At 38.4% G+C, this 12,823-nt stretch overlaps 1 protein-coding gene across 1 annotated transcript; it reads right to left on the bottom strand.

Moving 5' to 3' along the window:
- Positions 1-6,386: 6,386 nt before the first annotated feature.
- LOC148020681 (gibberellin 20 oxidase 1-D-like) lies at positions 6,387-11,056 on the bottom strand. The gene is made up of 3 exons (XM_087698483.1): positions 10,111-11,056; positions 8,700-9,021; positions 6,387-8,315 (listed from the first exon to the last, which is right to left on the bottom strand). The coding sequence occupies exons 1-3, from the start codon at positions 10,719-10,721 to the stop codon at positions 8,055-8,057; spliced, it is 1,194 nt and encodes a 397-aa protein (XP_087554609.1). The 5' UTR covers positions 10,722-11,056; the 3' UTR covers positions 6,387-8,054.
- Positions 11,057-12,823: the final 1,767 nt, after the last annotated feature.

Below are 12,823 nucleotides of genomic sequence, written 5' to 3'. Positions count from 1 at the left end.
CTAAATTGAGTGTTTCAATGTACAGTACAAAATATATAGTGCAGTGTGGTCACGCAGACGGTATTTTTGCGTGGAGCATATTGACAAAATGTGCTCCACAATGGACTGTGGTATCATGGCAAGGTTCGAGCAAGAGAGCCGGCGATGAGCAACGGATCCAAAAACGGTTATAGATGAGATGGAGTATTTTGGGAACTTGCAAAGTATTGTTACGATGGATTACAGTAGCTTCTCCATGATACTATTCGATGTGTGCAATGGTTCAAAGTGGTACTTGGAGGAGTTGGAGCAACAGTTCGATAAGGTCCATCTGGATTTCTCGAAATAGATTCCGAAAAAAAATGGACGAATTTGCGTGACACCTTTGTGTTGCCGGCCCATTGTGAATAGGTGCATGGACTCATTTGTTTGTTAATTGTATTACAACATGGTATATGTCACAATAGTTTAAACTCTCTTGTACGTGTTTGTGAACATATAATCTTTTATCCAAACCCCTGACAACCTCGATGGTGGTATGTTATACCTTCAACTCCCTGAAGTGCGAGAGTATATGATCAAAGCGATGTTCTGAGCATAGATAAAGACGATATGAAAATAGAGGGGTCGATATTGCAAGGGGTGGAGGCCACCGAAAGCTTGGAGCCAGCATTGGCTAACAATGATGGAAATACAAGAGTCCAAGAATTCTTTGAGAACGAGGTGGACTCATCCTTTTGTGGTTATATATCTATCGACCTTCCAATGTATGGGGAGTTATGTCAGGAGATTGACATGGGACCATAGGATACTTCATGCTCACTAGCATCCACTTAATCAATTCATTGACCAATAGCTTATAAGGGTACATTAGATATGCATTTTAAGTGAGATATGCTTTTAAGGATTTATATTATTGTGATTTTATGATTTAAATTGATTATTCTAACATCATTTTTTGTTTGTGCAGGTGACATTTTCAGGATAAATCGAGGGATGAGCGATGAGAAGTTATAGGATATCTTCACGCGCATGTCTCCAGATCAGATCGTAAGATTCAGAGACATGGCAGACTAGGAGCTGTCTCGGTCTTCGTCAGGCCGCTCTGCTAGATCTACTTCAGTGTGATCGAATGCTTCAGCTTCGAGCAGATGAGCTCGACGCTCTAGACTTGGGCCAGAGGGAGGGAGTGCTTCAAGGTCAGGGGGATGCTGTAGAGATACAGATAGAGGTAGTGAGCCCGCGGTCGGCACGGAATACAGGTGTGACTCCTCGCTCTCGTGGCAGTTCCAAGGAGTGTGGCTCAGGCTCAGGTGGATGCTATGGAGGCACAGACGCGGTGTCTCCATCTCGTCATTCAGTTGGAGTTGCACCACCTCCAGGATTTGTTACACCTGTGGGGATGTCTACTCCAGTTACTTCGGCTTTTTCTCAGCCATCTGCAGGTGGCACCCCTATGGGGGTGCCACTCCGACAGATATTACCTCGGTCAGTATACCGAATGCACAGGGGGATATGCATATCTAGTCGATGATAGGTCAACATCCATCATCATGAATGATGAGGGGAGGAGGGTGATGGCTCGCATGAGAGAGTTGTGCCAACAAGTTTTTTGGCACAACATCTTAGATCATTGGAAGAATATACCAGAGGGGAGAAAGGACTACATATAGTAGCATGCTTGCATGAGGAGTTTCTAGTTCTAGCCTTAGTAGATAGATTTTCTACAGGCTAGATGATGGATTGCATGCATGCATATATGTCACACAGACGATCCGACGCACGCAAGGCACTCAAGAGTAGGGCTGCAAAGCCCGAGTGGTTAGACGTGGATGACTGGCGCTAACTAAGGGAGGAGGATACAGATTCTCCAGAACGTTAGAGTCAGCAGCACGAGGCGGTGAGGGCACGATTTGAGGCCGGAGTGGTCCATCATCTTGGGGGTGGTGGCCACAAGATATATTTGGAGGACTTTGTAAGTTTTTCTTTTGTTTTGCTTGTTTATTTTTTTGCAATATCCTTTGTACTGACAATCATGTTTCTAACAGTTAATATTCTATTTTCTTTGCAGCACTCCATTACAAATCGCAATCTCACGAGCCTTCAGACTCAATATGCAAAGAGGCACGATCTCAATTCATTGATCGACCAATTGTATAGACACGGCGGCCCTGTAAGTCACTCATCTTGCATTGTCCGTAGTTACCATGTTTAATTAGAATGCATTATTGTATGGTGGACTGATGTGTTGTTGTTTCTTTTTTTGCAAAGTCCGTTCGATGCTCCTTTGCAGTGGGACAAGCTTTCGGATGGTGAGGATATGTAGCTCGCCCTTGGATCCCTAGAGCTCACACATCTTTATTTTTTGGTTGCCTGATCTGTGTAGACATTCTCTATGTATTAGTGATACCTTGTCGTGATTGTACCAATCACTTTCATTATGCAATCATGTATTTATTTCATGTATCAGTGTTATGATTTCAGTATACTTTGTTTTTGTTTGCACGAGCATTGTACACAGTGCAAAAACTATTTTGTATGGCTCAAATAAAGCACACAGTGCTATATGTGCCCTGCCACAATTTTTTTTTTCCCCTGTTACTGTCGCTATTAGCGTCGCAAATTTACTACTCACGTCGTTATTGGCGTCGTTATTTTTGTCGCAAACCGTTGGTATCAGCGTTGCTATTGGCATCAGTATCAAGCGTCGGTATCAGACGCTGATACCGATGCCAATAGCGACGCTAATACCGACTGTTCTATGGCATTGCCAATAACGACCCTTTTGGCGACAACGGAGGCAAATTTTGTTATTTACATTTTCGTCGCTTTTAACATCGGTATAAGGCCTATATCTTGTAGTATTAGAATATTCCTTGATATCCATAACTAGGCTAAAATGAAGACCACCTTCTATACTTTCTTCCATAATGTTTCACAAGCTCAATAGCTTTATGGGTAGGGTTTTGTATCATAACATCAGCTGATAAAGAAGGTTCAAAACTATACATATACTTGTGGAGTTTAGATTCATAAAAAATAATCTCTATATATGTGGTAAAGTTGAGAAATTTATTTGTATAGTCCCATACACTTAGGCCTATTTGCTCTAATCCATACCATCACTGTGCCAGGAGAAACAAAGACTTCAACCATAAGTATCTTGAATGCATTCCAATTCTCTATAAGTATGTTCTCTTTCTTAATGTATCTCGACACCAAGTATATGCAAATCCTTCCAAATGTAAAGATGCAAAATGAATCTTCATATCATCAATTCTAGGGAATATATCAAAATAGGATCATAATTTTGAAATCCATTCATCTAGATCGAATAGTGAAGATGATTACCTATTGTACTTTGCCAAAATGATTTTATCCTTCAACTCCCTTTTGATGAAACTGTTATTATCCCAAAATGAACTACTCATGGTTACTCTTGTCAGCAGTATGTCATTGATTTCTTGTGCCCACGGTGTTATGGGATTGCTCATGGCATGTGCCTGATCGTACACGCAAAGGTTGCTTCTATGCTTACCACAACGAGGTTGTCTTATGGCTTTTGGATTGAGGCCCTTATGATGGTAGTCTTTTTGGTTAACAGGATGCCATGCTTGACCTTGGATGGTATTTTTCTCCATGAGGCATGGAGTGGCATGCAGTCCTCCTATGATTACTTGAGGATGTTGAGTTGCTAGGCATTTGCACGTATGCCACATGAGCCTATGTCACATAGATGTATTCTCCTTGGTTATAGAGATGATGAATTTAAGGCCTACAGATTATGGGATTTGGATGCCCAACAAGTCATACGCAGGCATCATGCTGTCTTCTATGAGACGGAGACACCTCTTAGACCTCTTGATGAGTGTTCAGTATGCTTTATGGTTGATTTTACAGCAGCTATAGTGCCATTACAACAAGCTATTTATGCTAAAAATGAGGCACTTATTGGCCCAGATGACATAGCTATGCATAGCAGTCATGTTCAAGATGTTGGTGGTCAGTTGCTAGGCTCCTTGTAGGCTCATGAGAGTCATTTTCTATAGTTTTGCAGGTTGGATAGCCAGCCATATGTCAGTCTTCCGCTTTGCTAAGGCCACATGCACGTTGGATAGCCAGCCATATGTCAGTCTTCCGCTTTGCTGAGGCCACATGTAGTCTTGAGACCCTATTGGACAAGTGTCTGGACAAGTGTCCGAGATGTTGGCTCTCTTTTAGTGATTGACTCTGGAGAGTTTGATTGCTCTCCATTGTCTTGTATACGCCACGGTGATGCTATGCACGACTCTGATGCTTTACAGCCGTGCACTGATGAGTTGTGCTTGCTTCATGAGAAGCATTCTTGGATTGCTTCATTGTATGGAGCTGTTGCAGGATCACTTGTCTCTTGGATATCATGGACTCGGGGATGCTTGACTCTTCTTCTACAGAGGTTCTCGACACTTCTTGCATAGCTCACTTTCTGATTGGGCATTGGGTGAGATGTCATGATTCCTCACCCTATCTTTTTCTTTTCTTTTCTTTGTTTTCACTCCCCAGCCACATTGGACTTTTAGTGGGAGGTTGTTGGGGTAAAAGGCCTTTGGGCCTGCCCGTGTACACTATGACCGCCCATTCTTTATTCATATATAATATGATAGTGTAATAAGGCTGTCAATTTAGTTGGACAACACCTACATTTTGTGTGCTCTTCTCTCTTGCATCTTCCTTTTCTCCTTCTCCACTGCCATTACATCCCCTTCATCAATGTTAGTCAATAACAAGCTAGAATCACTTGAGGTCGAAAAAGATCAATAATAGGAAGCATTCAACTCTCATAACTGCCAAGAAATAGAAGATTGAGTCATTTCTATAAAGATCCCCAAATTCTCCCCCATGAAAGCTTGATGAAGTCCAACATGTCTCATGACAAGCCTCAAACACAAATAGGAGTGATTAAATTTTAAATTTTAAATTCAATATAATTTTCAATAGTAATAAATCAAAGTAAACTTTAAAAACTAAAATTTACTAATATATTAAAACAAGTTAAGCACTCAAGACTTGAGAACCGAAACAATTTAAGCAAAGAGGTTGAAAATGACTTGAAATGCTTTCAATTTTAGATATATAATCAATTTTTAAATAAAAAAATTAAAAATATTTCTTTATCAAAATATCTTCCATTAAAAAAAATTGATTAAATTTTTTTTTGGATTAAAAAGCATGCAACACAACTATTTGTCTATTATTCGAGAAAACCCCAAACAATGGCATATTATCCATAAAGAAACTATTATTCGTATTGAATAATGCTACCGAGGTCTCATTATCTTCCTCTCTACTAATTTCTTCCCCTACATCTTATTTCTCTATCATTCTTATTTCCAAAGAGTAGATGCGTGATTTATGCTTGATGTCGAATAGTTTGGGCATATTGGTTTAAACTATACACTCAATTAGGAAACCATATTCTCTATTTTGATCTTTTTTCCTACCATTTTAATGTTTTGTAATTGTCTATGATTCATAACAATCCATCTTTATCTTTATTATTCTCTATTCTTAAGCTTTGTAGATGTGCACAATTTGAAAAAACTTGTTTTTAGCTCTATCATTCTTTATGTCATTTTGATCATATGATAAATCTTAACCATTGGTTTGTTATGACATTGTTGCATGGTGCAAGCCTATTGCTTTACAACCTTAAAGTTAGTGCATTATTTTTTTTAAAAATCTAGTGTGTAATTTGAATATCCTATAATAATTTGACTCATTGAATATCTATGCTATAAATCAATATTCATAGCTCCTTATTGAGTGTTGATATCAATTACTCTTTGAATGACATGTAGATGAACTTAGATATTAGGCTTAGCATTACCAATCAATATTTTATTGTGAGGAAATATTTTACTGTGAGATTCTCTAAAATTATTTTACATTCATTATGTTGCATGTTTTGTTGTCCACTTTGTATTTTTCATGTGTTGAACGTGGAAGCCTAAACCAATATGGATTGAGAAATATCTAGTAGGGACTTCCACTTGTGAATTCAAAACATATACATTTTTAATAGTTGATAATACGTAGATCACAACATTAAATCCTAAATACATTGCATTACCAAGGTAGATTAAGCATTATGACTAATAAATTATTGTATAATACATTCTAGTAAGATAGTAAAACTAAAATTTGTAGTGCCAAGATTTTAAGACTAAGCTTGAATGTAAAACTTCACATAAAGTAACATTATAGAAGTCCATTCCATGGCTAATACAATTTACAAGAAGATTGAATCTTGCACCACAAAGTAATTACACATTGTACATGTATCCCAATGATGTCATATTCTCATCCTTATAGAATGGTATATCTAGGATCACTACTTAGACAAAGCTAGTTTTCTTAAGAGAGACCATCCCCTTGGAAAGAGTTAGTTTCTTATTGCTTTGAAATGCAAGTTCACTTCCATGTTGATTTTTTGTATCCCTTTTTTGGTACAATGCAACTTAGAATATATTACACTAATTATGAAATATAAGCTAAATAGTGTCAAATGCAAAAATGTACTAGATTCATAGAGCATATTTATTACATAGTGGCAGTAAATCAAACAAACTACATATCATGTTTAATATGCTTTTGCAAGGTGGATGAGGCATGCATTATAAACAAAAGTTATTCATGTTGAATGCCACAGACACACACTTTGGCTACACTCTATAGTGGGACACCATAGCTTTTCTCAATTGGATTGGGAAGGGGATATACTTGAGTTCTATCAATCAATTGCACTTTACTCTTTATCTCAAATTATTCTATATTGCATGTTGGAAATCAAATGATATGACCTCCAAAACTTCTATTTGCATCGAAAAGCTCAAAAATTCTATTCCTCTCTATGGAATTAATGGATGTTAACGAGACTTAGTGCCACTACTTAAAAAGTGTAAACATGATTGTAAAGGGCCAGGGCTTGGCAAATCATACTATGGGAAATCTATATGCAAGAAAAAATGGGAAGCCATAAGATAGGCTTTTTGTGGCATTTATCTATATTGCACGTGGTAAAAGATGAGGAAGATGTGTTATCTTTCTTTCTTTTTTGACAACTTTATTTAGCTTGAATGATTTCAATAACTCCTTTCGTAAAAGCAACACTTATGATCCCTTCTTTAGAAACAAAAAAGTGGTAAAAGATAACTCAATACCTGAGAATTGATGACCTATTGTGTAAAGGTGATTATGATAATCTTCTTGTGCTTCAAAATTCTATCAACACACTATGCCACACGTACAATTCAAATGCACTTTCATACAAAGATTTACATAGATGTTTCTTATGTACACAAAGTCCTTTGTTGATGTAGACATGATAAGCCATAATAATTCTAAACATATTTGAATGTAATAAGAAAATTACATGTTAGGCATCAAATTCTCATAAGACTCCATTTAGCGAAAAGCTAGTACTCAAGGGCTATGTGCTCTAACTTTGTTAATGTACCATGGACATACAACTCAAGGGCTACACCTTACAATTGTATAAACATATAATGGTCATACCACATGATTCAAATTTCGTATGTAAATTAACAAAGATATACTAACAAAATAATTTTCAAATAATAAAATATCATGCAGATCCATAAGAAAGATCGGCCATCTTATGTGTTGTTGTAAAAAGTTTTAACAAGTGGTACACAAGATTCTCTGTACATAGTAAACCATCAAGCACATGTGTAGGTCATCATAAGAGAGATAAAGATTTTTTGTGCACATGTGCACACACACACGTATTGAGAGAGAGAGAGAGAGAGAGAGAGAGAGAGAGAGAGAGAGAGAGAGAGAGAGAGAGAGAGAGAGAGAGAGAGAGAGAGAGAGAGAGAGAGAGAGAGAAGGGGGGGCTTGCATTGGAAACATTGTGTTGTCCAAGTCATTCGCTATTTTAGTTTTCAATGACACCTCTATGAGAAAGGATCACATCTCAAGTAACCACATGATCGCTCTAGTGGAATTTGTTATGTGATCAATATGGTCACACACTTGTCAATATTGAAAAGTCTCAATCCTTTTGTTCAAAGTTTTTAATTTTGTGTGGCCAACCATTTATTGAAGTAGTCCATTGAGTTATTCCCCGATCTATGTATGCATTGAGTGAAATATAGAAACTTTTCCCATGTGAAGTCTTGATAGGCTCTTGGGTTTGCATCATCTACTAGTTCCTTAGGTGGAGAAAGAACAATATCAAAACTTGGGTTCAAAAAGAATGTGATTGATCGTCTAGTCTTCACATTGTTCACAAGAGCTCTATGAAGGCAGCTTTTATAGTGCTTATTGCTAAGAGCCTACAACACAAAGCAAAACATACTTTAGAAGAAATATCAAAATTTTATTACCTTTTGTAGAGGAAATGAAAGGTTTTTAGTAACAACACATAGCAAGATATCTTTTAGTAGTAACCTCAACTTTTTATTACTTTTGCTAAAGGAAAGACATCTTTCAATCGCATCCTCAACTTTTTATTACCTTTTCTAAAGGAAATGTTTGTTTCATCATAAAAATCCAAAATATTGAACTATATTTTTAAAAGTGTGGTCTAAGAATATTGATTATCATATATAGCATGCCTAGTTGATACATATGTCTATTCTAGATGTTAGAGTTCATAATAAGCAAGAGTTCTGAATGAATGTTCAATATGATCAAATATGTAAATATGCTTCTCTTACCATTAGTGTGTCTCCAATGTTAATGACAAATGCCTCTTTGTTTGGAGGGATAGTATACCAAGCCCCATTGTGGAAAACTTGAAGGCCTGGAACTTCATCTTGATGTAGAATTGTAAGTCCAGTAGGATCAGTGTGAGGGCCAGTGCCATAAGTAAGAGAAGGTTGTTGGCAAGGTGGATAATTATTTAGTCGAAGAATGGAGCTATTGTCAATAAAATATTTTTTAATAGCATTGGGTTCAATGCCCAAACCAAGTTCCAAGATCTCAATTATTTCTAAACCCAACTTTACCATTGCTTCACTATACTTTTCGAATATCACACTGCAACAGAAGTGTGTAGTTAGTATAATGAGTTATATTGCAACTAGAAGTTATCTCTGACATAACTTTTTACAATACCTAGCTTGATCAGAAGGACTACCTAAGAAATATATAGTAGGGTGCCTAAATGGGTGTGAAATATCATGAAATGATTATGGTGATGAGGACCTAAAAGGTGATGCTATGAACTGAATGAGTTGTATGCAACATAATCTTTGAATCATAGTACCATGATAGGGAGCTTGAATGGGATGTTATAGAATATGTAAAGTACCTTGAGTTAGACCTCTATGCACCACACTAAGGATGACCTTAGTGGAGAAGTCACAAAAGTTCTATCCAAGAAGATGCACTAATTAGTGAAGAATGTTTCTAAACTTGAAGACTTGGAATAAAGACTGAGAAGTGATTCTGTCCACAAAATCTTGGATGTCCAAACACATGAAGGTTCATGCATTTTTGTGTATTTGAGTCCTATTTCTAAAACTTCAACAATGTCATGAACTCTTGCAACAAAGTCACCCTGTACCTAGTTGCTTGTGGTCAGACAGGGACAACCTTCTCTACCATTGCAATAGATTAGGTACGGGATGGTGCAAAGAGGGTACTTCTACCTATTGCAAGTTCTCGATACTTAATGTGGATGTACATAGAGTACTTTTATTTGTTGCAAGACCTTCCATGCTTAATGGTGCATTGAGAATTATGATAGGAACAAGACCTTCTGTGCTTAACAATGTATTAAGAATGGTGATGGTTACAAGAAGTTCCATGTTGATTAATTGCAACATGAAGAGAGCACTTGTATCAATAAAAAGAATGGTAATGAATTGTCTTGATAAATTTCCATGTGGTTAAAACGGTCTCTTTTTTGTTGTTTTCTCCTTATAAGTTTCAATATCATAAGCTTCTCCTTAAGAGGTATCCCAGAGCTACCTAGATGTGGTTTAGGGCAAGGGGCAAGGGCTCCCGTTCCAAGCCAATAGCCCCATGCCCCCACTTGACATGTAGCTAGGCATGCGGTCCCTCTCTTGTAAAAGCTCACGATAAGGAACTTGTCCAAGACGTCTTGTGATAAGAAGGTAGTACCTTGCATGCGGATCCCCGAGGGTTGCATCGACGTGCCGGTGGATGTCGGAGGAGGGCGTGGGCTGGAAGGAGAGGGTTTCCTTCCAAGGGAGGCGAGAGGAGAAGCGACCGACGAAGCTAGAGGAGTAGCCGAAGCTATGGCCCGGCAAGCGGGCGGCGGACTGCTTAACGGGGAGGGGGAGGTCGAAGAAGCGCTGGGTGCAGGAGTGGGTGTCGTGGAGAAGAGAGGAGGGGACGCCATGTCGGACTACCTGGAAGAAGCCCAGGGTCTTGCAGTTCCGGACGGCGGCCTGGGCCAATAGGAGGCGCCGCTCGGGGGGGCCCGCCCGGACCTCCTCCATGTCCAGGCTCGGAACCTCCAAGGCGGCTGGCGGCGGCTGATGATCATCATTATGATCATGATAACGATCGTGATTATGATGATGATTATCGCGGGCCAGGCTGGCCACCTCCGCCTCCGCCTCGGCCTCCGCCTCCGGCCATATGAAGGCCTCTGGGATCGTCATCGACCCTCCCGAGTGTGACGACAATATCACACTCGCTAGGTCGATATTATCCTCATCCTTCCGCTCGATAGTATCCTGATCGGCTTTCCCTTCCTCCATGGCCATTTTTGAAATCTCAGATGGTTGCTCTGCTGCCACTCCCTCTCGACATTAACCGAGAGCTTAAAATGACCATAACACACGCACCACCACAACGGCGAACTTGCAAGCGCCGTGAGCTATTTAAACAAGAGTTCGGGCTTCTCTCCTCAAACAACTTACCACGTAAAAACCGCTCTTCTTCTCCCCCTCACACTAGCACTAAACCACTCCTCTTACGTTCTTATTCCTATTAACTAACATGATAGTACTTGAGTGTAAGAATTGTACAAGTCTAGGATATGAACTCAAGACCGTGTAGTCACCATATGTTCAACCCAAACATAACTAAACTTCCACTCTCTCTCTCTCTCTCTCTCTCTCTCTCTCTCTCTCTCCACACACACACACACCCCTCACTATTTTCATCAACCTCAAAACATGGTTTTCATTTCTATTAGTGGTCAATTGTGAGCATAGAAACGGAAGGGTTACCAACTTTCCATTTGGAAGGCCCTAAAGCAACTCCCTTTTTTTCACAGCCATTAAAAGGGTATATAACTCCTTTCAAAATTTTAAAGGTATTTATTTGGAGTGAGTTTTTTTAGCAACCATTTCCCTAGAAGAGTAAAACTCCATTTGAAGGGTGTGAGAGCCTTCAAAATTCAGGCATGCTTACTCACCATGACACTATAGTAAAGGGGCATTCACTAGTCAGAATATTAGTATTAACAACCATAATCACCCTCCTATTTGAGAAATTGCAACCTATTTTATGAGGTAATTTGTGATAGTTGACTAATCATAGCAAGTTAAGTCACCTTTGAAAGTTTAATAACCAAAGGGGTAGAGTTTAAGTTGGTTTTGGGCTTCAATTCCAACTTTTCATTAGCATTATCTGTTAGTGAGGACTTTAAAACTTTTGCAATATGAGTGTTAAAAGTAAAATGACCTAAAGTAGTATGCCACCAAGGCTAGTTACGATGCAAGGATTGAAAGAAATTCACTAATCCCTTAGTTACCAAACATGTTAATGTTACCTACTTCTCAATGTTACTCCATCGACATATGTATTTAACAATATTTTTCTTAACCTTTATGCCCAAAATAAAACAAATGACCCCAATACATAGCGCATTCAATGGCAATGAGAGTGTTGATAGGACATAATGCAATCAACTTTCTATGCTATCCTTATTGACATGCATGACTAAGATCAAGCCATTTTCAAGATTTTGTGATAATAAGAATATAACACATCTATTTTAGGATTCTCTATCTCTCCCTCCTCTCCTTCTCTAATGGAGCAAAGCTTGTCTAGACAACATTCAAGCAATAGACACCTATCCATGAGAAAAACCATCAAATCATCTTCATTTGAGAAGTTGTTTTTCTAATGATCTATTCACATAAAAAGGGCTATTTTGAAACTTATTTCCTAATGAGGTTGCCTTTCATCCATCCACTTAGCCCACTCAAAGTATAGACCATGTGGCATAGGCCATATCTCATGTTTTTGGTTGTAAGCTTTGGGTCATGTGCTCATCAAATTCATCAAGAGAATCCATTATCAATACCCCTCTAGGTATCACATTTTCTTCATAGATGACCATTTGCATAGGCTACTTGTATCATCTTGGTATTTGATAAGATTTTGTTGATTGATCTAAGTTTTATTGTTCTAGATCCGATTAGTTTGACTTATGTAATTTCAAACATTCATGCTAAGTGATTGCATCATAGTGGAGCTTGTCTATTGGTTTATGCTTGGTGCGTTAGAGGGTAATATGAGGACACCTTTCTTCCTCTTTAACAATAACTCCATGAAAAAATGAAACATATACTCGAACACCCTCTAGGTTTTGGGTGTTGAGCATATCTTAGATGTGGTTGTTGTTTCCCCAATATGTAGAGCCTAAAGGCACATGCATTTCTTCACATTAAGTTGACAAAAAAGTCTTTCTAGGGATACCTTTCATGCTATTGTAATCCCTACAATTTGCTAAAATATCTAAATTTTACATATGGTATATACATTATAGCTAGTGTTAATGGAGCATAAGGTAAAAAGGTGCATGTAAGTTGGCATATCCAGTGTGATAAAGAATATGGACCCCTTTATGAAGTGG

The sequence above is a fragment of the Lygodium microphyllum genome, chromosome 18, assembly GCF_053477565.2.
Source record: "Lygodium microphyllum isolate KBCC chromosome 18, Lygodium_microphyllum_v1.1.10, whole genome shotgun sequence".
NCBI classification, from domain to species: domain Eukaryota; kingdom Viridiplantae; phylum Streptophyta; class Polypodiopsida; order Schizaeales; family Lygodiaceae; genus Lygodium; species Lygodium microphyllum.
This window is presented reverse-complemented; position numbering and strand designations above follow the sequence as displayed.

Coding starts and splice junctions, on each gene's coding strand:
- LOC148020681 (XM_087698483.1), bottom strand. CDS start 10,721: ATGGCCATGGAGGAAGGGAAAGCCGATCAGGATACTATCGAGCGGAAG. Junction 9,022..10,110: donor CTCGGGGATCCGCATGCAAG/GTACTACCTTCT, acceptor CTTCTGTTGCAG/TGTGATATTCGAAAAGTATA. Junction 8,316..8,699: donor ACATTGGAGACACACTAATG/GTAAGAGAAGCA, acceptor TTTGTGTTGTAG/GCTCTTAGCAATAAGCACTA.